This window comes from Phyllobates terribilis, unplaced genomic scaffold (genome assembly GCF_046119375.1).
Source record: "Phyllobates terribilis strain yellow unplaced genomic scaffold, ASM4611937v1 Scaffold_3__8_contigs__length_932513732, whole genome shotgun sequence".
Lineage (NCBI taxonomy): Eukaryota > Metazoa > Chordata > Amphibia > Anura > Dendrobatidae > Phyllobates > Phyllobates terribilis.
This window is the reverse complement of record NW_027362763.1, coordinates 323,529,361-323,556,654: the sequence shown is the minus strand read 5'-3', so window position 1 is coordinate 323,556,654 and position 27,294 is coordinate 323,529,361. Positions and strand designations below refer to the sequence as shown.

The window sequence follows — 27,294 nt, the reverse complement described above, 5'->3', positions numbered from 1 at the left end:
TAGCGAGGGGCTGCGCCACATAAAATGTCACAGCCTCCTGTTTCTAGCTGAGGGTCGTTTCCTGCCTCCACTAGTTTCGGGGACCGGTCTCCCCCTTTGGCCTGACCCCTCCACGCAGGTGGATTCGGGCGTGCGGTGGCGACTCGCCCGTCCGCACCCCTGGGATCCCTTCGTTCCTCGTTCCTGGAGCCTTCTCCGCTCCTCTTCCTTCCTTCTCCCTCTTCCAGGCCTGGGCCTCTGTTACTAGGCCCGCCTCCGGAGCAGAGCTCATGCAGAGCCCCTGCTCCCTGCCACTTCTGCTCAGACTTCTATGCACTGAACTAAGATGGTGCCCACCTTTTATACTCCCTTCTCAATGCACCCAGGAACTGCTTCCTCCCTGCTCCTGCACTACAGGGTTCCCCTTCCTCAGTGTTCCCTCCCCCCACTCCAGCCAGGGACAGGGACTGTCGTGCCCATCTCAGGGGCATATTGGTCGCCCTGCCCCACGGCAATGTGGTGTAATGCATGCAGGTGTCGGGTCCTGATCCACACTACATCCTTACCTGAGAGTGAGATATCACACCTCTGGGTGAGGTGCAATACCTCTGTAGCAACCGAGCCCTCAGGGTGCTACAGTTCCATTTATCTTCAGCCTAGGTGACGTATTGCGATACAGGGCCGTGATTTTGGCTATAAAAGGGTCCCCTAGACCCCTACCCCAAGCTTTTTAAGAGAATCATATATGGCGTGCCAGGAGACTCTATGGAATGCTTTCTCAGCATCCAACGAGAGTATCTAATTACAAATTTTTAACTGCATCTAGCCCAGGAAATACTTTGTGCCTAGTAGCAGTGTCTGCTAGTCAGTGGATTATCCCGGCTGTTAAGCAAGCTACACCACCTGTAGTTTGGACACTTAATTTTTTCAAAGGAAATGCTTCGGGACCACGGGATACTCAGTGAAGAACATCAGGAGGCACCCCAAGGCATAGGGGCTGGGACTGGCAGTAGGATGCCTTGCGGTGGACAGCCGAGCTCGATCCTTATAAAAGCTTTTTAACTGCAGCAGCTTTAGTGAACGCTACTGGAGCTGGAATTACGCGGCTGCTGGCATGAGACTTGCCCTCCAATAGATCCTTGTAAATGGATTTAAAGTGTATTCATTCAAATTAGAGAGACAATTTAAATTAAAAAGCTTAGAGCTGCCTCCACCACAGGGGGGCTCGCTCGACCCACCAGCGGACAGGCACCAGTATTGGGAGAGGGGGGCTGGCCGTCAGGGTTCACCGCGGCTCTGGCACAAACCCGGCGACGCGGAGGTGGCACGGGCAGGAGCGGACTGAACGTGTCGGCTTCTCACTTTTTAGATTTTAGAAGGGCATGACATGCCTATATCTGTGTCTCCCCCTCCTTTTACTCCTCCACCTCTTTTCTTTTCGCATGACTATATGTACTTGTCACTTTTCCATGTGTTAGTTGTGTCTTCTGAGCAGTTTGTCAGCTTTTGGACACCTTTGAAGGTGTTTTCTATGTGTTTCTATGTGTTTTTGTTTGCCTGCCATTGGTTTTAACGGTGTTCGAAGGTGTTCGACGAACAGTTCGACGAACAGTTCGGCGAACACACGGGTGTTCGACGAACCGAACCGAACTCGAACACTACGGGGGTGGCTCAACACTAATCCTGAGACATAAAGCTACACAAAGCAAATGGGAGACATTTATTAACATCCTGAATAGGACCTGTGCACAATGTATACCCTTTGGCAATAAACATGCTAGAAATAGGAGGAAACCACTATGGCTAAATAGAGCTGTAAGGGGCGCAATAAGTGACAAAAAGAAAGCATTTAGAGAACTAAAGCAAGTAGGTAGTGATGCGGCATTAAATAAATATAGAAAATTAAATAAATTATGTAAAAATCAAATCAAGGCAGTTAAGATTGAGGCAGAGAGAATCATTGCCAGAGAAAGTAAAAATAATCCCAAAATATTCTTTAACTACATAAATAGTAAAAAACTAAAAAATGATAGTGTTGGCCCACTTAAAAATAGTCTGGGTGAAATGTTGGATGAGGATGAGGAAAAAGCCAATATGCTAAATGATTTTTTTTCAACCGTATTTACAAAAGAAAATCGCATGACAGAAAACCTGATTAGTGATAACAAAAATTCTCCATTAAATTTCACTTGCTTAACGCAGCAGGAAGTACGGCAGCGTCTAAAAATCACTAAAGTTGACAAATCCCCGGGCCTGGATGGGATACACCTGCGAGTACTGCATGAATTAAGTAACGTCATAGATAGACCATTATTTTTAAGCTTTAAAGATTCCATAATAACAGGGTCTGTACCACATGACTGGCGTATAGCAAATGTGGTGCCAATATTCAAAAAGGGGACAAAAACTGAACTTGGAAATTATAGGCCAGTAAGCTTAACCTCTACTGTGGGTAAAATCCTGGAGGGTTTCCTAAGAGATGCTATAATAGAGTATCTGAAGAAGAATAACCTCATGACCCAATATCAACATGGGTTTACGAGGGACCGTTCCTGTCATACTAATCTGATCAGTTTTTATGAGGAAGCAAGTTCTGGACTGGACCAAGGAAATGCGGTGGATGTTGTGTATATGGACTTTTCAAAAGCTTTTGATACGGTTCCACACAAAAGGTTGATACATAAAATGAGAACAATGAGGATAGGGGAAAATATATGTATGTGGGTTAAGAATTGGCTCAGTGATAGGAAACAAAGGGTGGTTATTAATGGAAAACACTCAGACTGGGTCTCAGTTAACAGTGGGGTGCCACAGGGGTCAGTATTGGGCCCCCTTCTTTTTAACATATTTATTAATGACCCTGTAGGGGGCATACAGAGTAATATTTCAATATTTGCAGATTACACTAAACTCTGCAGGGTAATCAATACAGAGGAGGACAATTTTATATTACAGAAGGATCTATGTAAACTAGAAGCTTGGGCTGATAAATGGCAAATGAGCATTAATGGGGATAAATGTAAGGTAATGCACTTGGGCAGAGGAAATAAAATGTTTAATTATATGCTTAATTGTAAAACACTGGGCAAAACTGTAACTGAAAAAGACCTGGGTGTATTGGTGGATGACAAGCTCACGTTTAGTGGCCAGTGTCAGGCAGCTGCTGCAAAGGCAAATAAAATAATGGGATGCATTAAAAGAGGCATAGATGCTCATGAGGAGAACATCATTTTACCTCTATACAAGTCATTAGTGCGACCACACTTAGAATACTGTGTACAGTTTTAGTCTCCGGTGTATAAGAAAGACATAGCTGAACTAGAGAGGGTGCAGAGAAGAGCGACCAAGGTTATTAGAGGACTGGGGGTCTGCAATACCAAGACAGGTTATTACACTTGGGGTTATTTACTGTGGAAAAAAGAAGGCTTATGGGTGATCTTATTACTATGTACAAGTATATGAGGGGACAGTACAAAGACCTTTCTACCAGAGACGGGGACAAGGGGGCATCTTCTACGTCTGGAGGAAAGAAGGTTTAATCATAATCACAGATGGGGATTCTTTACTGTAAGAGCAGTGAGACTATGGCACTCTCTGCCGCATGATGTTGTAATGAGTGATTCACTATTAAAATGTAAGAAGGGCATGGATGCCTTTCTTGAAAAGTATAATATTACAGGTTATATATACTAGATTCCTTGATAGGGCGTTGATCCAGGGAACTAGTCTGATTGTCGCATGGAGTCGGGAAGGAATTTTTTTCCTCAGTGTGGAGCGTAGTGTTGGCCACATGGGGTTTTTTGCCTTCCTCTGGATCAACATGTTAGGCTATGGGTTGAACTAGATGGACTTAGTCTTCCTTCAACCTTAAAAACTATGTTACTATGTTTATGACAGAAAATACCCAAAAGTGACACCATTCTAAAAACTGCACCCCTCAAGGTGCTCAAAACCACATTCAAGAAGTTTATTAACCCTTCAGGTGTTTCACGGGAATTTTTGGAATGTGGAAGAAAACAATGAACATTTAACTTTTTTTCACAAAAATGTTACTTTAGACCCAATTTTTTTATTTTCACAAGGGTAACAGGAAAAAATGGAATACACAATTTGTAGTGCAATTTCTCATTAGCGCGCTGATACCCCATATGTGAGGGAAAACCAGTGTTTGGGCGCACTGCAGGGTTCGGAAGGGAAGGAGCGCCATTAGACTTTTTGAATGTAAAATTTGTTTGAATAATTAGCAGACGCCATGTTGCGTTTGGAGAGCTCCTGATGTGCCTAAACAGTGGAAACCCCCACAAGTGACACCATTTTGGAAACTAGACCCCTTATGGAACTTATCTAGATGTGTGGTGAACACCTTGAACCCCAAGGTGCTTCACATAAGTTTATAATATTGAGCCGTAAAAAAAAAATTTTCACATTTTTCCCACAAAAAATGTTTTCATCCCCTAATTTTACATTATCATAAGGATAACAGGAGAAATTGCACCATGAAATTTGTTGTGCAATTTCTCCTGAGTACGCAGATATCTCATATGTGGGGGAAAACCACTGCTTTGGTGTACGGCAGGGTTCGGAAGAGAAAGGAGCGCTATGTTGGCTGGGATAGGTTGCAGACAACATGTCACATTTGAAGAGCCGCTGACATGCCGAAACAGCAGAAACCCCCACAAGTGACCCCATTTTGTAAACTACACCTCTCAAGGAATTCATCTAGGGAAGTAGTGAGTATTTTTTAATTTTTTAATTTATACCATTGGGCAATGAAGAAAACATAATAGTATTTTTACTATAAAAAATGTTTTACCCTCAGATTTTACATTTTCACAGAGGGCAATGGGTAAAAATGGTGCCGAAATGTCATACAATTTCTTCTAAAAGTGGCAATACCCCATATGTGGCTGTATCGTACCGCTTAGCCATACGGCGAGATCTGGGAGGGACGGAGCGCTATTTGACAATTGGAGAACAAATTATTGTAGATTAGGCATTTGGATTTGGGAGCACAATATTTTCAGAATTTCTTTTGGGGGGCAAGGGCCATTTCGCTTTTCCAGAGCCTTTCTGCTACCAGTAACTTGGAAGTCCCTTATATTTTTAACAGATGACGGACCTGAGTAGGGACTAGCTTTTTTTGAGGACCGAGTTGAAGCTTTTATTGGGAACATTTTACGTAACATTTATCCGGTGCTCTAGGCTGAGCACTTACATCGGGGTTTCCATCTAAATTTCCAAGTGATGTAATTCAGATGAAACCCCTGCAGGATCCATTCACTATAATGAGGTAGCAGAGTTACTCTGGACTCCGTCTGGCCACTGTTTAGCGGTGTCCTTTTCTTCAGAAGTGCACAAAACTGTCGCCAACCGCACTTTTATGCATGCGGCTAATAAAAATGACACCGTGGGATCACAGGCCAGATGGCAACCACAGTGGCCTATATCTGCCTCATTACAGGGAATCTTCCATCATGGGTTCCATCTGAATCACGTATTTCAGAGAATTACACGGAAACTCTGGTGTAAGTGCTCAGTGCAGAGCGCAGGATAAGTGTGAGCAGAGCCTTACTGCGATCTTTGGGAGACATAATAAACAAATCAGTAGCAGGTGAAGAATTGGTTTTATTTATTTTTTACGCCGTTCCTCGTGCGGTATAAGTGATGAGATTACTTTATTCTTCGGGTCGGTGCTATTACAGAGATACCAGATTTATATCGGGTTTTTATGACTGACTGCTGTCACACACTAAGAGACACTTTTTTTTGCAAAATCTAGTTTTTGTATCTTCGGGTCGGTGCTATTACAGAGATACCAGATTTATATCGGGTTTTTATGACTGACTGCTGTCACACACTAAGAGACACTTTTTTTTGCAAAATCTAGTTTTTGTATCGCCATATTTTGAGAGCTATAATTTTTCCATATTTCGGCCGACAGAGTCATGTGATGGCTTGTTTTTTGCGGGACGAGTTGCTATTTTTACTGGTACCATTTTTGGGTATGTCACATTTTATGATCACTTTCTATTCCGTTTTTTGGGAGGTAAAATTAACAAAAACCAACAATTCAGGAATTGTTTTTTGAGTTTTTTTTATGCCGTTCTGCGTGTGGTAAAAGTGATAAGGCAGCATTATTCTTAGGGTCAGTACGTTTACAGTGATACTACACTTACTGTATATTTTTTATGTTTTGGCGCTTTTACACAATAAAACAATTTTATAGAAAAAATATTTTTTTTGCATTGCTTTATTCTGAGAGCTATAACTTTTTTATTTTTTGGCTGATGGAGCTGTATGGCAGCTTTTTTTTTGCGGAACAAGATGATGTTTTCAGCGGTACCATTTTTATTTCCATTTTGCTTTTTAATCGCATTTTTTTCCACTTTTTGTTTGGCGATATGATGAAAAAGCATAGTTTTTTGCTCCGTTTTTTATTTATTTTTATTACGGTGTGCACAGAAGGAGTTAATTAGTGTGACAGCTTTATAGATAGGGCGATACCAAATATGTGTACTCTTTTTGTTTTTGCATAAATATATGGATTTATTGGTTTAATATTTTATTTGTTTTTATTTATTTTGTGATTTTTTTGAACAGTTTGAAAACATTTTTTAGACTTTTTTTTACATTTTTACTTAGTCCTGTATGGGACATTCATTTTTATTTTCCTAATCACTGTTCTCATGCAATGCAATAGACATTGCATGAGAGCTTTGCTGACACTTTTACACTGTCTGTCTACTGTTGGACTCAGCTGCAGCCTGAGCTCAGCAGGACACCATATATGGCAGATCTGGAAGCGGTCATGTGACCTCCAGCTGACATAACAATGGCAGGTCCAGGAAGGCATCAGGGGGCTGTCGGAGAGGTAAGGGGACGACCCCCTCTCCTCTCACTAACTTCTATATGCCGCGATCGCTATAGATCCGGGCATATAGAAGATAGCAAAGGGTTAACATCATTGGGACCTGATCCAATCAGGTCCCGATGATGTCCCCTGTCAGAGCTCTCGCTCTGAACCACAACCGCAGCACTTGAAGGACCCTGGGGGTCCTGAGGGCTGTGGGACCACCGACCGTTCATAAACGTCGGCACTGCACAGAGCCCAGGCAGCGCCGACGTTTATGTACAGTGGGTGGTCGGTAAGCGGTTAAGCAAGTTGAAGATGAAATGATCTCTAAATGGTGTAAAGTTAAAGATGACACATTTCCTTTGTATTTTAGGGGAAAAAATATGATTATTTTTCATCTTTTACAATTTAAAATTTACAAAAACTTAATTGGACTGATGCAAAAGTTTGGGCACTAGTGTTGAACAAGCACTAAAATGCTCGGGTGCTCAAAGCTCGGGCCGAGGTCACCGTAATACACGGGTGCTCGACCCGAGCCCAATGTTAGTCTATGGGAGACCCGAGCATTTTTGCGGCGGCACCCCCGGCAGTCTGTAGAAAGCCTAAAAAGTGCCCAAAACGATAGAGACAGTGCTCAAATGACATGGGGACATCATGGGGATCGGCCCAGGAAGTATTTCTGACCCCCAGGACACTGCTGTCAACAACGTGGTCAGAGGTATTAAGCCACTTTTACGGGCTCACAATAAAACATACAAAAACAAAGCTGAAACTGCTTTCCTGTGAAATATGTTAAGGAAGTTCCTTTCCAGGGTAAAGACTTGTGTATAAGGTAAAATAAACAAAAATACTCCTCCACACCTTGGGCTATGTTCACAAGTAGCATTTTTTATGCGTTTTTGCACTTTTGTATTGCTTTCAACCGTGACAAATGCATTCACCGGGAAATGTCATTTTAACATTTTACAACCTTATCTGGCCATGTGCTGTGTGACACATGCATACAGTGCTGAAAAGACATGGGAACAGCATGGGGAAGACCCCTGGAAGCAACTCTGACACACAGGTCACTGCCTAAAAGTGTGCCCATCAGAAGTGATCCTTGCCGCATCAGAAGATGCAGACTTGCAACTATTCAAGTCCTTGTTCCAGGGCAGTGTTCAATTGTACCTCCCCCATTCCTTGCAATGCAAGCAAAAGTATGTAGCCTGCCACCCACCCACCCCCAGGCTGCAATACCATACTGCTTGCTTGCACTTGAAATTGGGCCTTTTAGGCATGTTGAGGCGGAATCTGGCCACCACGTCATGGCTGCGTCGGCGGCCGGGTGTCCATACTCGGTCCCCAGCCGCCCCGCGGTCGGGTGCCCACACTCGGTCCCCAGCCGCCAGGGGGCAGACGAGTGCCCATTAACGGTCCCTAGCTGCCTCTATTTGTCCCGGTGCGCCTTATAGACAAGCGCGCATACCAAAACATTACCTGTGCCCTCCCCAGTGCATTTAGTGGGAAGGACAGCCTAACCACAAACACTTGGACAAGTGAATGTGGCCAGGGATGGTCCATCTCACTGACGCCTTCACACTGGGTTAATATTGTGGAAGCCGGGACACAGTTGGACACTGGGATGCAACACGTCCTCCAGATATAGAGGATTGCGGGTCCTGGGTCAATCAGGCTTCAACACAAAGTTCAGAAGGTAGACAGCAGCAGTGGTCGGCCTCCTACACAACGAGTAAATTATTCATGATCACAAGGCCATCCATCTCCTTAGCTTTTTGTTCCTTGTAATGCAAGCGCATGTATGTAGTATCGGCTAGGCCTGAGGTGGTCAGCATTTTGGCGCATATCCTACCTCCTCCGAGGATTGCTGGATGTTTTCCTGTTACTATCCCAGTTCTATGACTCCCGTTAAAACAAAGCTTCAGGTGATGAATGATGGATGAGGTGGTGGCAAAGGAGAAAGAGCAGGAGGAACAGGGACCATTCACATCAATATCAGGCCAGTCAACCACAAATGTCTTGTAGGATATGTTTCTGTACCAAAAGGAGCAGTTCGGCTACACAGTTATAGGGCATACAGTGAGTGCAATGCCTGCCAAAAATTTTGGGGCACTCCAATGCCCCTTCGAAGTGACATGGAGGTCAGGGGGGATTAACTAAACCGTGCTTTCCATTTATAGCAACTGGGTCTCCTGTACACTGTTGGCCTAAGCAGTGAATTGGAGGCTTTCCTAAAATTATGAGGAACTGCAATGCCCCTTGAAACAGACGTGGATTACAGCATAAAAAAAACTTTCTACCCATTATTGTGGAGTGGGTCTCCCTTAGTGTTTGCCTATGCATTGAAAAGCAAAAGCTGACTAAAATTAGGAGGAAATGCAATGCCCGTTGGACGAGTCGTGGAGGTTAGAGGTAATTAAAAACAACATTTCAATGCCCCTTGGAAGAGCTGTGGAGTTCAGAGTGGTTTAACAAGACGATTTTAATGCCCCTTGGAAGAGACGTGGAGTTCAGAGTGGTTTAACAAGATGGTTTTAATGCCCCTTGGAAGAGATGTGGAGGTCCCAGTGGAATAAAAAGACAATATCAATGCCCCTTGGAAGAGTGGTGGAGGTTACAGTGGAATAAAAAGACAATATCACTGCCCTTTGGAAGAGACGTGGAGGTCACAGAAGTTTAACAAGACGATTTTAATGCCCCTTGGAAGAGACGTAGAGTTCAGAGTGGTTTAACAAGATGGTTTCAATGCCCCTTGGAAGAGACTTGGAGTTCAGAGTGGTTTAACAAGATGGTTCTAATGCCCCTTGGAAGAGTGGTGGAGGTTACAGTGGAATAAAATACAATATCAATGCCCCTTGGAAGAGGCGTGGAGGTCACAGTAGCTTAACAAGAGGGTTTTAATGCCCCTTGGAAGAGACGTGGAGTTCAGAGTTGTTTAACAAGACGGTTTTAATGCCCCTTGGAAGAGACGTGGAGGTCCCAGTGGAATAAAAAGACAATATCAATGCCCCTTGGAAGAGTGGTGGAGGTCGCAGTGGAATAAAAAGACAATATCAATGACACTTGGAAGAGTGGTGGAGGTCGCATTGGAATAAAAAGACAATATCAATGCCCCTTGGAAGAGTGGTGGAGGTCCCAGTGGAATAAAAAGACAATATCAATGCCCCTTGGAAGAGTGGTTGAGGTTACAGTGGAATAAAAAGATAAAAATCAAAGACCCTTGGAAGAGACTTGAAGGTCACAGTAGCTTAACAAGACGATTTTAATGCCTCTTACAAGAGCCATGCAGTACTGCATATTAAAAACATTATTCCCATTATTGGGGAGTGGGTCTCCCAGAGTCTTTGCCTATGCCTTCCAAGCAAAAGCTGCCAAAAATTAGGTCTGAGGAACTTGCAATTCCCCTTACAAGAGCCATGCAGTACAGCATATTAAAAACATTATTCCCATTATTGGGGAGTGGGTCTCCCATAGTCTTTGCCTATGCCTTCCAAGCAAAAGCTGTCAAAAATTAGGACGGAGGAACTTGCAATGCCCCTTACAAAAGCCATGCAGTACAGCATATTAAAAACATTATTCCCATTATTGGGGAGTGGGTCTCCCATAGTCTTTGCCTATGCCTTCCAAGCAAAAGCTGCCAAAATTTAGGACGGAGGAACTTGCAATGCCCCTTACAAAAACCATGCAGTACAGCATATTAAAAACATTATTCCCATCATTGGGGAGTGGGTCTCCCATAGTTTTTGAATATGCCTTTCAAGCAAAAGCTGCCAAAACTTAGGCTGGAGGAACTTGCAATGCTGGCAACACAGACCACGGTCACCCTGATGGTATAGTGGTGGTGGAGGCTGAGGATAAGGAGAAGAGCAAAAAACAGCCAAAATGAGGAAGCGTATACCCATGTGTGGGTGTGAAGCGGTGCATGGGAATACACCTCCCGAAATAACACAGTGGATTTGACTTGATATTACTCTGCTGTCATTTGTTGGTGATGAGAAGTCTGGCCCATTCCATCCCTTGTTCATTTTGATAAGGGTCAGCTTGTCAGCATTCTCAGTTGACAGGCGAGTGAGCTTATCAGTTATAATTCCCCCAGGGGCACTAAAAACACGCTCCAATAACACGCTAGCGGCAGGGCAGGCCAGGACCTCCAAGGCGTACAGAGCGAGTTCATTTCAAGTGTCCAGCTTGGGTACCCATTTATTAAAAGGCACAGAAGAATCACGGAGGACGCTGGTACGGTCGGCAAGGTACTCCCTCAGCATCTTTTGAAACTTTCCACTCCTTGTGAGAGTACCCCGCGCCTCTGTGCCTGTAAGCTGGGCGGGTCTCAGAAAACTGTCCCAGAACATTGACAGTGTTCCCCTGCCTCTGCTGGATTGGAGTTGCGTCTCTCTCGCCTGTACGCCTTGGTTGGGCAAAGAACTGTGACCTCTGCCGCTAGCGTGTTCAGATGGGAATTTTTTTAACAGTTCTGCAGCAAGGGCCTTCTGGTACTGCCCCATTTTTGTAGACCTCTCCACCTCAGGAACAAGAGAGTGAAAGTTCTCCTTGTAGCCGGGGTCTTAAAGTGTCACCAACCAGTAATGACTGTTACCCAACATTTTGACAACGCGAGGGTCACGGTTAAGGCAGCGTAACATAAAGTCAGCCATGCGTGCTAGACTGGTAACGGGCAAGACTTCCGTGTCCTCACCAAGATGACGACTGACCATGCTCTCCTCATCCTCCTCCTACTCCTCCTCCCCCCTGTCCTCAGGCCACCCACGCTGAACCAACGGTATGACAGTTGTACAGGTACTACAGGTACTACCATCTACAGCGCATCATACCAGCTCCTGTTCTTTCTCCTCCTCCTCCTCTCCCTCATTGTCCCCAAATGCACGTTGGGATGAGATGAGGCTGGGCTGTGTGTAATCGCCCGCTATGGCTTCTTGATACATCTCATCATACTCTGGCTGCAATGCCTCCTCTTTAATTCTCTGTAGAGAGCATTGCAAAAGACAGACAAGTGGGATGCTGATGCTACTGATGGCATCATCGCCACTCACCATCTTGGTGGACTCCTCAAAGTTTGTCAGGTTGGTACATATGTCAGACAACCAGGTCCACTCCTGAGGTCTTATGTGTGGAGTCTGACCTAAATATTGACAGCCTTGTTGCAGCTGGTACTCCACAACTGCTCTCTTCTGATCACAAATCCTTTGTAACATGTGGAGGGTAGAGTTCCAACGTGTGGGGACATCACACACCAGTCGGTGTGCCGGAAGCTGAAAACGCTGCTGCAACACAGCAAGGGCGGCGGAAGCTGTAGCTGACTACCAAAAATGAGCTGACAGGCACCGTACTTTGACGAGCAGATCTGGCAACTCGGGGTACGATTTAAGAAACCGCTGAACCACTAGGTTAAGCACATTAGCCAGGCATGATACGTGTGTGATCTCGCCTCGCCTCAGAGCCGCCACCAGGTTACGGCCATTGTCACACACGACCATGCCTGGATGTAGGTTCAGCGGTCTCAGCCACAGATCTGCCTGCTCTTTCACAGCTGTCCACAACTCACAAACAGTGTGAGGTTTATCACCTAAGCTTATGAGTTTCAGCACAGCCTGTTGCCGCTTGGCTGAGGCAGTACTGCAGTTCTTCCAGCTTCTAACTGATGTGGTGATATCTGAGATGGAGGCTGAACATGAGGAGGAGGAGGAGGATGATGCGCAGGAGCTGTACACTGTGGGGGGCAACTCTGACTGACATAGGGCCCGCAATCCTCGGTGTGGGGAGAATGTGTTCCCAAGGTCTGACTGGGTCCCGGCTTCCACTATGTTTACCCAGTGTGCCATCAGGGAGATGTGCCACAAGCACTTGTCCATGTGTCCGTTGTCAGGTGGACTCTCTCAGTAACTGCGTTGTTGAGGGCACGGCAGATGTTTTGGGACATGTGCTTGTGTAGTGCGGGGATGGCACACAGGGCAAAATAGTGTCGGCTGGGGACCGAGTAGCGAGGGACGGCCACCACCATAAGGTTGCAGAAGGATTCCGTCTCCACCAGCCTAAAAGGCAGCATTTCCAAAGCAAGCAGTCGTGAAATGTGCGAATTTAGGACTGTGGCCTGTGGGGCATGGCTGCGAATTTGCGCTTTCGTTCTAAGGTCTGGGATATGGACAATTGAACGCTGTGGTGGGACGTGGACGTGGACGTTGATGCTGTTTCTTGAGAAACTGCCATGACAAGTGAAGACTGAGAGGAGGGGGCATCTTTGCATGCAGCATGGACAGGAGATTGCCTTGCACGCACAACAGTGGGTTCTCTTACACGCACAACAGCGGAAGAAGCAGTGCTGACACCCGCTGACACTGGTCAGTACTGATGCCTCCAGTACTCTTACATCTTCACAGTGGACTTCAGGGCCTCCGGCACTGCTTAAGCTTTGAACGTCATGACATTTCAAGATGATGCTTGTCATGATGTTGTATGAGGTCTAGTCACTGATCTAGTTGTGTGAGGTTTAGTCACAAGGCCTAGTCAGTGACAGAGGCTATCAAGACTAGAGATGAGCGGTGTTCGACTAGAACTGTTTGCCAATCTCAAATTCGAGCTGTTTTGGGCGGTGTTCGAGTTGTTCGACGAACCCGAACGATTTGCAAAAAATTCGGCTGTTCGAGGTTATGTTCGATAACTGTTCGTGCACCAAAAGCGTAACTAGATTTTTTCACATCATGCAGGGATTGCCTGCCACTCACTGTAATGTGACAGCCATGGTGGTTGTGGCATTACAGTGGTTGCCCAAATTGATGGGAACAGTGCCAACAGTGAAACATGAAAAGCCGGCAATTCAGCAGCGGCATATACCGGTACCCGACAATTTATAACAGACAGAATAGAGCTTCACACATAGATTAGATAGATAGAAACATGTCAGTCACATATATAAGAAGTACAGTGACAGTGTTGCTTACTGTACTTGTCATTTAGCGTAAAGGATTTATCAAAAAAAATAATAGTGTTTTCATGCACTGTCTCTTTAAAAAAGCCGGCCGGCAATTCAGCAGCGGTACCCGACAATTTATAACAGACAGAATAGAGCTTCACACATAGATTAGATAGATAGAAACATGTCAGTCACATATATATGAAGTACAGTGATAGTGTTGGTTACTGTACTTGTCATTTAGTATTAAAATAAAGGATTTATTATTAAAAAAATTGGCGTGGGGTTCCCCTTAATTTTAGGCTCTAGCGGAGGTTAAGCAGACGGCTGGGGCAGATGTTTGAGACCTGGGAAGGGGGTAATACCCACGGAGCTTCCCAGGCTACTAATATCAGCCCCCAGCTGAATACATAGCCTTTACTAGCTATTAAAATGGGGGACCCCCCAAAAAAAATGACGTGGAGTCCCCCCTAATTTAATAGCTAGCAAAGGCTAGGCAGACAGCTGGGGGCTGATATTAATAGCCCAGGAAGGGAGCCATGAATATTGGCCCCCTCCCAGGCTAGAAACACCAGCCGTCAGCCGCCCCAGAAATGGCGCATTCATAGGATGCGCCAATTCTGGCACTTAGCCTCGCTCTTCCACGCTGCCCTGGTGCGGTGGCAGGGGGTAATAGGGTTGGGGTTGATGTCAGCTTATAATGCCAGCTGACATCAAGCCCAGGTTAGTAATGGAGAGGCGTCTATAAGACACCCCCATTACTAACCCCATAGTCAAAGTTAAAAAAAACACAAACACCCAGAATAAAGTCCTTTAATTGAAATAAAGACACAATCCTTTATTGTTCTAAATTAAACCATACTTACCGTCACGCCCATTCCAGCTGAAGCCAACGATCTCCTGCAATAAAAGAAAAATAATAAAGCAACCTCATCCTTACCTTTCCATGGTTCCCACGACAGCTTCAGCTCTGCTACATCGAGATGACAGGCTGGACCGCAGCAGAACGCTGCCATCCAGCCTCTCATCCCTCAGACACTGAGAAGCGCAGGCTTGCTTGCGCTGCTCAGCGTCTCTCTGTGACGACATCCAGATGAGCCGAGTTCATGTCCAATGAACTCGGCTCACCTCATGCACGTCACTGACAGCGTGGGAAAATTCTCACGCTGAAGCGGTGAGTGCAGGAGAATTCTCCCACGCTGTCAATGACGTGCATAAGGTGAGCTCATGTCCAATGAACTCAGCTCACCTCCTGCACGTCACTGACAGCGTGGGAGAATTCTCCTGCACTCAGCGCTTCAGCGTGAGAATTCTCCCACGCTGAAGCGCTGAGTGCAGGAGAATTTTCCCACGCTGTCAGTGACGTGCATGAGGTGAGCCGAGTTCATTGGACATAAACTCGGCTCATCTGGATGCCCTCACAGAGAGACACTGTGGAGCGCAAGCAAGCCTGTGCTTCTCAGTGTCTGCGGGATGACAGGCTGGATGGCAGCGTTCTGCTGCGGTCCAGCCTGTCATCTCGATGTAGCAGAGCTGAAGCTGTCATGGGAACCATGGAAAGGTAAGGATGATGTTGCTTTATTATTTTTCTTTTATTTCAGGAGATCGTTGGCTTCAGCTGGAATGGGCGTGATGGTAAGTATGGTTTAATTTAGAACAATAAAGAATTGTGTGTTTATTTCAATTAAAGGACTTTTTTCTGGGTGTTGTGTTTTTTTTAAATACTTTACTAGAAATTCATGGTGGTCATGTCTAATATTGGCGTGACCCCATGAATTTCGGGCTTAGGGCCAGCTGATAATGCCAAGCTGGCCCTAACCCCTTTATTACCCAGTGAGCCACCGCATCAGGGCCCTGGATGAGTTGGGTACAGCGCCAGAAGATGGCGCTTCTATGAACGCGCCATTTTCCGGGGTGGCTGCGGACTGCAATTTGCAGCGGGGGTGGCCCAGAAAGCTTGGGCCTCCCTGCGCTGCGGATTCCAGCCCCCAGCTGCCTAGTTGTACCTGGCTGGACACAAAAACAGGGCGAAGCCCCACGTCAATTTTCTTTAAATTATTTCATGAAATAATTAAGAAAAAAAGGGCTTCCCTATATTGTTGTGTCCGGCCAGGTACAAATAGGCAGCTGGTGGATGGGGGCAGCCCGTTCCTGCCTGCTGCACCTGACTGGACACAAATATAGTGCGAAGTCCCACGTCAATTTTTTTTTAATTATTTCATGAATTTCCTGAAATAATTTAAAAAAATTGAAGTGGGGCTTCGCACTATATTTGTGTCCAGTCAGGTGCAGCAGGCAGGAACGGGCTGCCCCCATCCACCAGCTGCCTATTTGTACCTGGCCGGACACAACAATATAGGGAAGCCCTTTTTTTCTTAATTATTTCATGAATTTCATGAAATAATTAAAAAAAATTGAAGTGGGGCTTCGCACTATATTTGTGTCCAGCCAGGTACAGCAGGCAGGAACGGGCTGCCCCCAACCACCAGCTGCCTATTTGTACCTGGCCGGACACAACTATATAGGGAAGGCCTTTTTTTCTTAATTATTTCATAAATTTCATGAAATAATTAAAAAAAAAGTACGTGGGGCTTCGCCCTATTTTTGTGTCCAGCCAGGTACAACTAGGCAGCTGGGGGCTGGAATCTGCAGCGCAGGGAGGCCCAAGCTTTCTGGGCCCCCCCCGCTACAAATTGCAGTCCGCAGCCACCCCGGAAAATGGCGCGTTCATAGAAGCGCCATCTTCTGGCGCTGTACCCAACTCATCCAGGGCCCTGGTGCGGTGGCTCACTGGGTAATAAAGGGGTTAGGGCCAGCTTGGCATTATCAGCTGGCCCCAAGCCCAAAATTCATGGGGTCACGCCAGTATTAGACAGGACCGCCATGAATTTCTAGTAAAGTATTTAAAAAAAACACAACACCCAGAATAAAGCCCTTTAATTGAAATAAAGACACAATTCTTTATTGTTCTAAATTAAACCATACTTACCATCACACCCATTCCAGCTGAAGCCAACGATCTCCTGCAATAAAAGAAAAATAATAAACCAACCTCATCCTTACCTTTCCATGGTTCCCACGACAGCTTCAGCTCTGCTACATCGAGATGACTGGCTGGACCGCAGCAGAACGCTGCCATCCAGTCTGTCATCCCGCAGACACTGAGAAGCGCAGGCATGCTTGCGCTCCTCACTGTCTCGCTGTGACGGCATCCAGATGAGCCGAGGTCATGTCCAATGAACTCGGCTCACCTCATGCACGTCACTGACAGCGTGGGAAAATTCTCACACTGAAGTGCTGAGTGCAGGAGAATTCTCCCACGCTGTCAGTGATGTGCATGAGGTGAGCTCATGTCCAATGAACTCAGCTCACCTCCTGCACGTCACTGACAGCGTGGGAAAATTCTCCTGCAATCAGCGCTTCAGCGTGAGAATTTTCCCACGCTGTCAGTGACGTGCATGAGGTGAGCCGAGTTCATTGGACATGAACTCGGCTCATCTGGATGTCGTCACAGAGAGACGCTGAGCAGCGCAAGCAAGCCTGCGCTTCTCAGTGTCTGCGGGATGACAGGATGGATGGCAGCGTTCTGCTGCGGTCCAGCCTGTCATCTCGATGTAGCAGAGCTGAAGCTGTCGTGGGAACCATGGAAAGGTAAGGATGAGGTTGCTTTATTATTTTTCTTTTATTGCAGGAGATCGTTGGCTTCAGCTGGAATGGGCGTGACGGTAAGTATGGTTTAATTTAGAACAATAAAGGATTGTGTCTTTATTTCAATTAAAGGACTTTATTCTGGGTGTTTGTGTTTTTTTAAACTTTGACTATGGGGTTAGTAATGGGGGTGTCTTATAGACGCCTCTCCATTACTAACCTGGGCTTGATGTCAGCTGGCATTATAAGCTGACATCAACCCCAACCCTATTACCCCCTGCCACCGCACCAGGGCAGCATGGAAGAGCGAGGCTAAGTGCCAGAATTGGCGCATCCTATGAATGCGCCATTTCTGGGGCGGCTGACGGCTGGTGTTTCTAGCCTGGGAGGGGGCCAATATTCATGGCTCCCTTCCTGGGCTATTAATATCAGCCCCCAGCTGTCTGCCTAGCCTTTGCTAGCTATTAAATTAGGGGGGACCCCACGTCATTTTTTTTGGGGGGTCCCCCATTTTAATAGCTAGTAAAGGCTATGTATTCAGCTGGGGGCTGATATTAGTAGCCTGGGAAGCTCCGTGGGTATTACCCCCTTCCCAGGCTTCAAACATCTGCCCCAGCCGTCTGCTTAACCTCCGCTAGAGCCTAAAATTAAGGGGAACCCCACGCCAATTTTTTTAATAATAAATCCTTTATTTTAATACTAAATGACAAGTACAGCAACCAACACTATCACTGTACTTCATATACATGTGACTGACATGTTTCTATCTATCTAATCTATGTGTGATGCTCTATCTTTCTGTTCTAAATTGTCGGGTACCGCTGCTGAATTGCCGGCCGGCTTTTTTAAAGAGACAGTGCATGAAAACACTATTATTTTTTTAAATAAATCCTTTACACTAAATGACAAGTATAGTAAGCAACACTATCACTGTACTTATTATATATGTGACTGACATGTTTCTATCTATCTAATCTATGTGTGAAGCTCTATTCTTTCTGTTCTAAATTGTCGGGTACAGATGCTGAATTGCCGGCCGGCTTTTTTAAAGAGACGGTGCATGAAAACACTAATATTTTTTTTAATAAATCCTTTACACTAAATGACAAGTGCAGTAACCAACACTGTCACTGTGCTTCTTATATGTGTGACTGACATGTTTCTATCTATCTAATCTATGTGTGATGCTCTATTCCTTCTTGTCTAAATTGTCGGGTACCGGTGTATGCCGCTGCTGAATTTGCCGGCCGGCTTTTTTAAAGAGAGTGTCTTCTGAGCAGTTTGTCAGCTTTTGGACACCTTTGCAGGTGTTTTCTATGTGTTTCTATGTGTTTTTGTTTGCCTGCCATTGGTTTTAACGGTGTTCGACGGTGTTCTAAGGTGTTCGACGAACAGTTCGACGAACAGTTCCTCGAACATCCCGGTGTTCGACGAACCGAACCGAACCCGAACACTATGGGGGTGGCTCAACACTAATCAAGACCACTGTGATGATAGAAGTGGAGCAGAGGCACCTATAAAAGAACTAGAGGCTTCTGGAAAGATGAGGAAAGGAGCTGCGCAGAGGGACAGGTTGAGGGCTTGGGAGAGGTCACTCATATTTTTTTACCTTTCACAATCTTTCAAAATAAAGCAAAATAGTGGTCAGCCACCATTTTGTTGGATTCATACAAGACAAATCCAAATTGTTTGTAAAATTCAGGGTTGGCAGCTTACAAGTAAGGTATACCCTTTTAAAAGTTACATCTTTATTTAAACTAGGTTAAAATCTCTCCCAAACCAAAAAACAAAACACAATAGTGTGATATGCCATGCATGTGAAATAATAAAATATAATAATGAATATAACCACAGTGATTATATAGCATGTATTCAAAAAGAGTCTATGCCTTTCCTTATAATACACTATATATTAACCCTGCCTAACCGTGGAAGTTGGCACCCTATTAGATACGTCAATGGTGCCCCCGCTCAGTGATGGCTCGCCCTAGCTGATCCTATAAAATTGCTAAAAATCTCAACTAATAATAAGGACACCAGGGATTCAATGTAGGGCAACATACATCATAAAGACCTTCTGATAAAAGAATGGACTAAGTGATCAGCATATTTAAGATAACCAAAAGGCATAGTAAAATAAAAGCAAGCATCCCCATATGGCATTTACTCAACAGTTTCTTGCTATATGCAGCCTGAACGCATTTCTCCTCCATCTTATGGTTCCTCATGAGACTGTTAGAATAACATGGCATAAGGGAATGATGTCCATGAAGAATAGATTCGCCCAGATCTAATAACAATCAAGTTGGCAAAGAAAGACTTAAAAGGAATCTATCACCACATCTGACCTATCTAAACTATTAAAATGGGCGTAAAGTTTATAGACTGCTGAAAAAAGTCATCCCTAACAGAAAGATGCTGTGACGGGGTCGCTGACATTCTCTGTGCTGCTGTGTTAGAGTTGCTGACATACTCTATGCTGCTGTGGCAGAGTCTCTGACATACACTGTGCTGATGTGGTTGAGTTGCTGACAAGATCTGTGCTGCTGTGGTGGAGTCACTAACATACTCTGTACTGCTGTGGCGAAGTCGCTGACATACTCTGTGATGCTGTGATAGGGTCACTGACAGACTCTGTGCTTCTGTAGTGGAATCGCCTGCATACTATGTGCTGCTCTGGTGGAGTCACTGAAATACTCTGTGCAGCTGTGGGCGGGGTCTCTGGAGGGGGCTGTGTATATATGAATAGTTGATGTATGAGAGAGAGGCAGTCTGTCTGTCTCTCTGTGTCTGTCTCTATGATGAGGAACAAACTTGTGCTTTGGGATGGGCCTATGAGCAGGTCTCATCTTGCTCTCTGGTTTAGAGCACCAGGATAAGACCCTGCCTACAGTCCCTCCCCGGAGCACGAGAATCTCATTAACTCTAAACTGCAAACACTCAAACACTGATTACACAAGAAACACATGACGGATTTCTTCACCTGAGGTATCATTTTAATCAGTGCAACAGCCCCAACATGACATTGACTGAAGTTTACTTAACAAAATCCTTCTGACAGGTTCCCTTTAATAACTTCATTGATAGTATGCCAAAACATGTACTGTTTGTTTCGGACTATAAGACACACTTTTTTCCTCCAAAACTTTTAAGGAAAGTGGAGGGTGAATCTTATAGTCTTATTAGACTGTTGTTGTGGATGGTAGGGGTGGTGGGGGGAGATTCAGCGGCAGAGGAGCGGGGCACAGGAGACAACATTGTGCCCACTGCTAAAGATACTGAATATTCACTGCTCCCCATGCCCATGGGTGTGTGGAGCACTGAATATTCATTCTCCTTAACAGCGGGCGCACAGTGTCAGCAGCCGCCGGACCCTGCAGCGGCTCGACGGTCCCTTGTGCCCGCTATTAAGTAGAATGAATATTCACTACTCCCCACCAAATGGCTGTATATACAGACAAAATTAGAGCTATCTCCTCCCCTTAAATAGCTGAATAAAATTTATACATGCAGAAAAATATGCTATTATTTTGTGCAGCTGATATGTTAGCTGGCTACTGCAGATTTCTTTATTAAAAATGTAACCATTTAAGTTTTTATCAAAAGTAGAAAATATAACTGTGCACGTCTCATTCCATGGAGGAGAGGGATCACCGCATCTTTCCTGCTGTCCTCCACAGACCTTTTTTTTTATTAACTGGCCTTGTGCGACATCATCATCATTGCAGCGTAGTGCACATACTGTATGATGTTTTGCCAGGCCAGCTAATCAAGAGAAGATCCATGGACGTGAGCAGGCCGTGCAAATGCCACATAACACTGTAGCGACCAATGGAATGGGATCTTCAACATTTCTGCAGTTTGCCCTGGCATGCTAGATATCAACTTCTGTGCCAAATCTAGACTTATGGCAACCCATTCTTGCATAAACAGTAATAAAATGGTAACTCCCAAGATCTCAATCCCATTGAGAACCTGTAGTCAAACAGTAGGATGGCAAACAAAAAACACAGAAATTATGATCCATCCACAGATGGGAGGGAAGAACGAGTTGTCCTCAGAATTTGGAAAAGAAGCTGATATCCCGCACGGATCATCACTATAATATTGAGTCTTTGCATAAACTTGATGTATATGTCAATAAAGATGTAAAACCTTATGAAATACTGATAATTGAACATCGTAACCATAGAAACATTTGACTAAAAGATCTAAAAACATTAAAGAGGCTAACTTTGTGAAAACCAAATATAAATCAGTCTCAAAACCTTTGGCCATGATGGTACAGTAAGGTGTGCTTATGTTACCTGTGCTTCCTATACTATAAAATAATTCATACAACTAGGTCTTGCCCACAAAGCTTCCTAACATACACTCATTAAAATGTATTTATCAACATCCGTCAATTAAAATGTCAATTACACTTACTTGTAAGAATAACTGTGACACTGATGGCAACGTCTTGTATTAGATAATGATAATTTCCAAGTAATGTTTGTTTCTGTAAAGCGAGGAAATAGCAATATATTTTATCAGTTTCCTTGACACAATAAAAAAAGAGTCATACAGCAAAGGTGAAAACAATTCAGATAGAGCACAGGGAGAGAACAGCACAAAAAAGTATACAGCATTTTTCGGGCCATAAGACACACTTTTTTTCCCCCAAATTTGAGAGGAAAATGGGGGGTGCGTCTATGGTCCGAACGTAACTTACCAGATAGTTATGGTGGTGGTGGAGTTGGATCGCAGGCCCCTCCATTCCCTACCTCCCACAGGAACCCAGCGGCGGCAGCAGCAGAAGAAGAAGAGGTGAGATGATCCGGGGCCGGAGTCTCGGTGTCGGCAGTGAGGCAGCGCGGCAGAGCGGCGTGTGCGACTTTCTGGTGGCTGCGGCCATCTTCCTGAAGCTGAGATCTACAGGAAAATGGCTGCCTGAGCCAGCGAATGTGCAGACTTGGAGCTCGGGTGGCCACTTTCCTGTAGGTCTCAGCTTCAAGAAGATGGCCGCGGCCATCGGAAAGCCGCGCACGCCGCTCTGCCAAGCCACTCTGCCACACCTGCCCAGACAGCCACGCACCGGCCCCTGACAGCCAGACACCAGCCCCTGACAGCCAGACATCGGCCCCGCAGCATCTCACCTCTTCTGCTGCAGCCACCGGGTTCCTGAGGGAGGGCCCTGCAATCCTGCTCCACCACCACTGCAACTCCCCGCTGCTGGAGCACTGCCTTCTTGCATCCAGGGCCAACAGCATTCCTCCACTTCTGCCAGCTTCCTGAAGGACTCTGCTTCCTATGACCCCCACTCCACCCCCTCCCCTCCTAGGTAAGATAATGTACCTATTCAGACTATAAGACAGACACCCATCTTATAAAAAATATTTTTTTTCCTATTTTCCACCTCAAAATTTGGGGCGCATCTTATGGTCCGGTGCATCTTATAGTCCAAAAAATACGGTAATTCAACACCTAACTTGACATTGAACCTTTGCTTGCACAATGTTATTTTAACCTCTTTAAGTGAGATAACCTTTTGTTCTTCTGTGACAAGTTATCAAGATGATGCACTGTGAGGGTCCGTTTACTAGGACTATCCGGCAGCATGATACAACCACCAATTGGTATATCTTTTACTGATTGGTGGTTGTTTAAATGTCTTTTTACACAGGCAGACCAAAGCAAATGATACGTAATAGATAGCTCAGTGCACAAAGGCTGTCATGGTTCTCTAAAGTGTGAGTCCTGTTTAAGATGCATCACTGAGAGTGATGATTTTTTGTGCTGTGCAAAAGATCATTTCACCCGATGAACGAGCGTTTTGCTTGTATAGAGCTCCCCTATAGATGATATTGGAGAGAAATAGATTATCGTATTTTTCGGACTATAAGACGCACCGGACCATAAGACTCACCTAGGTTTTAGAGGAGGAAAATAATAAAAAAAAAATGTAAGCAAAAAATGTGTTCATGATGCACTTTTAAGGGGGAGGGGGTCTTCTGCTGACACTGGTATAGGGGTAATATCCCCCAATTCTGACACTATCCCCTATCCTGGTATATATGCCCCCCCTTCCTTTTATACATGGTCCCCATCCCCATCCTGGTATGCCTGGCATCCCTCCATCCTGGTATGCATGGATCCCCTCCATCCTGGTATGCATGGCACCCCTCATCCCTATCCTGGTATGTATGGCATCCCTCATCCCTGTCATGGTATGCATGGCACCCCTCATCCCTGTCCTGGTATGCATGGCACCCCTAATCCCTATCCTGGTATGCATGGCACCCCTCATCCCTATCCTGATATGCACGGCACCCCTCATCCCTGTCCTGGTATGCATGGCCCCCTCATCCCTGTACTGGAATGCATGGCACCCCTCATCCCCATCTGGGTATGCATGGCACCCCTAATCCCCATCCTGGTATGCCCCATGGGTGTGGAGAGAGGTTGAATATTCATGCCCTTTAACAGCGGGCACAGGCGATTCCGGCAGCAGCAGGAGCCGCAGCGCGGCTACCCTATGTGCTGCTATTAAGGAGCATGAATATTCACTGCTCCCCATGCCCATTCACTGCTCCCCAGCAGTGAATATTCATTTTCTTTAGCAGCGGGGACAGTGTAGTCTGCAGCGGGCGGCTGCTGCTTCCTGTGCCTTGCTCCTCCACCGCTACCGCTCCCCCCACACCCACATATATATACATGACCCCCAACATTCGGACTATAATACACCCCCCCATTTTCCTCCAAAATTTTGGAGGAAAAAAGTGCGTCCTGTAGTCCGAAAAATACGGTAGATAGTTTGAATTTAAACTCCCGATCCCTTTGTTCTCTCAATAGAGAACAGGTCACTGCAGGCGACTTTCTCTTCACTCTTCACATGTGCGGGGTGAATCAAGAGAGATGTGGTAACTGTTAGCCAAACAACATATTTATGCATATTTAGTCACATAGAAGCACCTATAATTTGCAGTAAATTCATAGTACTACCACATCGTGCAGGACACTTCAACATTTTCTCATAAGAAAAAAAAAAGATTGCAATTTTTATAAGCATTCAAATATGTTCACCCATGAGTCACAGTAATTGTGCAATATTACAAGAAATCACAGGTTATATCACACCACTGTAAAACTGATGTCAATCTCTTTTGATTTTAATCTTTATAATGCTCAAAAATAAATAGGAACACAGTGGAATAGAGTGGTGTTTAGTGGTGTTCACATGACTTTGAATGACTATATTCTATGTGAACTTGTTCTATTAGATATGCAAATATAATCTTCAGAGAGGAAGAGGACTTGAACTCTATAGGAATGGGCTGTACATCACTCTGCGTACAATATAAGAAAAAATCCCGTAGACATATTTAGTTGCTCAAAATTGGATAATTATAGCTCATTAGTGCCAAAAGTACAAGCCAAAAAACAATCAATATGGTCATAGAGTGATTAGCAAGGAGGGTACAATATGGAGCAAGTGGGAGTTGGTGCAAAAAAATTCCCTTATCCCTTGAGAAATCGTGCGGTCGGCACGTAAAATGTACGTAGGGGTGCAGCATTTTTAGCCTCCTTACTCCGGGTCAGGCTCTCCCTGCCAATCTGGGTAAGGATCATTCATTTTGAGCTTTATAGTGGTATTTTAGGGTGCAATGTCTACTCAATAATACTTGGTAAAATTGATTAATACATTTTTTGCACCAACTCCCACTTGCTCCACATTGCACCCTCCTTGCTAATCACTATATGACCATATTGATTGGTTTTTTGGCTTGTACTCACAGAATCATAGAATCATAGAATTGTAGAGTTGGAGGGGACCTCCTGTGTCATCTGGTCCAACCCCCTGCTCAAAGCAGGATTCACTAAATCATCTCAGACAGATATCTGTCCACCCTCTGTTTGAAGACGTCCATTGAAGGGGAACTCACCACCTCTCGTGGCAGCCTGTTCCACTCATTGATCACCCTAACTGTCAAAAAGTTTTTCCTAATATCTAATCTGTGTCTCCTCCCATTCAGTTTCATCCCATTGCTTCTAGTCTTTCCTTGTGCAAATGAGAATAAAGATGATCCTTCTACAATGTGACAGCCCTTGAGATATTTGTAGACAGCTATTAAGTCTCCTCTCAGTCTTCTTTTTTGCAAGCTAAACATTACCAAATCCTGCAACCGTTCCTCATAGGACATGGTTTGCAGACCGGTCACCATTCTGGTCGCTTTCTCTGAACTTGCTCCAGTTTGTCGATGTCTTTTTTAAAATGTGGTGCCCAAAACTGGACGCAGTATTCCAGATGAGGTCTGACCAAAGAGGAGTAAAGTCTGATAATGACTTCACGTGATCTAGACCAGGGTTCCCCAACTCCAGTCCTCAAGGCCCACCAACAGGTCATGTTTTCAGGATTTCCTTAGTATTACACAGGTGATAATTGCATCACCTGCACAGGCAATAATTCCATCACCTGTGCAATACTAAGGAAATCCTGAAAACATGACCTGTTGGTGGGCCTTGAGGACTGGAGTTGGGGAACCCTGATCTAGACTGTATGCTTCTGTTAATACATCCCAGAATTGTATTTGCCTTTTTTGCTGCTGCATCACACTGTTGACTCTTGTTCAGTCTATAATCTATTAGTATACCTAAGTCTTTTTCACATGTACTGTTGCTTAGCTCTATTCCTCCCATTTTGTATATGCTTTTTTCATTTTTATTGCCCAGATGTAGTACTTTGCATTTTTCCCTGTTAAAAACCATTCTGTTAGTTACTGCCCACTGCTCCAGTTTATTTAGGTCTTTTTGAATCCTCTCTCTCTCTTCTCTAGTATTAGCTATCCCTCCTAGCTTTGTGTCATCAGCAAATTTAATCAGTTTACCCTCAATTCCTTCATCTAAATCATTGATAAAGATGTTGAACAATACAGGTCCCAGGACAGAGCCCTGTGGTACCCCACTTGAGACATTCATCCAACTGGATGTGAAGCCATTTACGACCACTCTTTGAGTCCGATCACTAAGCCAGTTATGAATCCACCTAACAGTTGCCTTGTCCATTCCATACTCGGATTGTCCATGTTGCCACTCAGTCCATCTTATGTCCACTATTTCTTGGTTTTTCAAAATTGCATTTAATAAAGTTTATATATTTTTCAAACTACTCCTGCTGTTTCTTCTGTTGATATATGTCACTCTGTGTACAAATACGGTGCAAGGATAAGATACCACTCCATGTAATCAATGAAAAAAAAATCTAGCACTCTATTCAGTTACACAAACTATATTAGAATTAATTACATTTAATTACAATTAAAGAGCAATACAAAAACAGTGACATTTCGATCAAATAGACCTTCTTCAGACTTAAATGACATAATAAATAGTGATGAGCGAGCATGCTCTCTACTGCTCGGTGCTCGAGATGCTCGGCGCTCGCCAAGTATTTCCGGGATTGCTCGGCAGGAGCTCGGGTCCCCTCCCTGCATGTTTGGCGCTCTTTAGAGCGCCAATCAACATGCAGGGATTGCCTTCCACTCACTCTAATGCCGAAACCATGTTGGTTGTGGCATTACAGTGATTGGCTGGCCGCACAGCGTCATCAGGTCTATATCAGACCTGGTGCCACCATGTTCATCACAGTCACTCCGGAATCAGACAGTGTAGGGAGAGGTGCTGCTGCGTCAGGGAGAGATTTGCTTGCGTATTAGGTAGTATAGGGAGAAAAACCAAACATTACACATATCCATCTTAACAAACAGTCCTTTTGAGGACTAACTAATCCATCTGCAGAGATATCAGACAGGCAGTAAATATAGGCAGGAAGGCAGGGTATATGGCAGACTGCATTGCATACAGCACAAGAGGCTCCATTCCAATTCTGCCTTCTGCTGCTGTTAGA

General features: G+C 44.9%; 1 protein-coding gene across 1 annotated transcript in view; it reads right to left on the bottom strand.

The window, feature by feature from the left end:
* Window positions 1-27,294, bottom strand: part of LOC141259323 (probable cation-transporting ATPase 13A5) — a 417,702-nt gene that overhangs the window by 60,356 nt on the left and 330,052 nt on the right. The window contains exon 25 of the mRNA XM_073675081.1: window positions 21,837-21,909. Coding sequence (XP_073531182.1) covers window positions 21,837-21,909 — 73 coding nt within the window. The remainder of the gene's footprint in view (window positions 1-21,836; window positions 21,910-27,294) is intronic.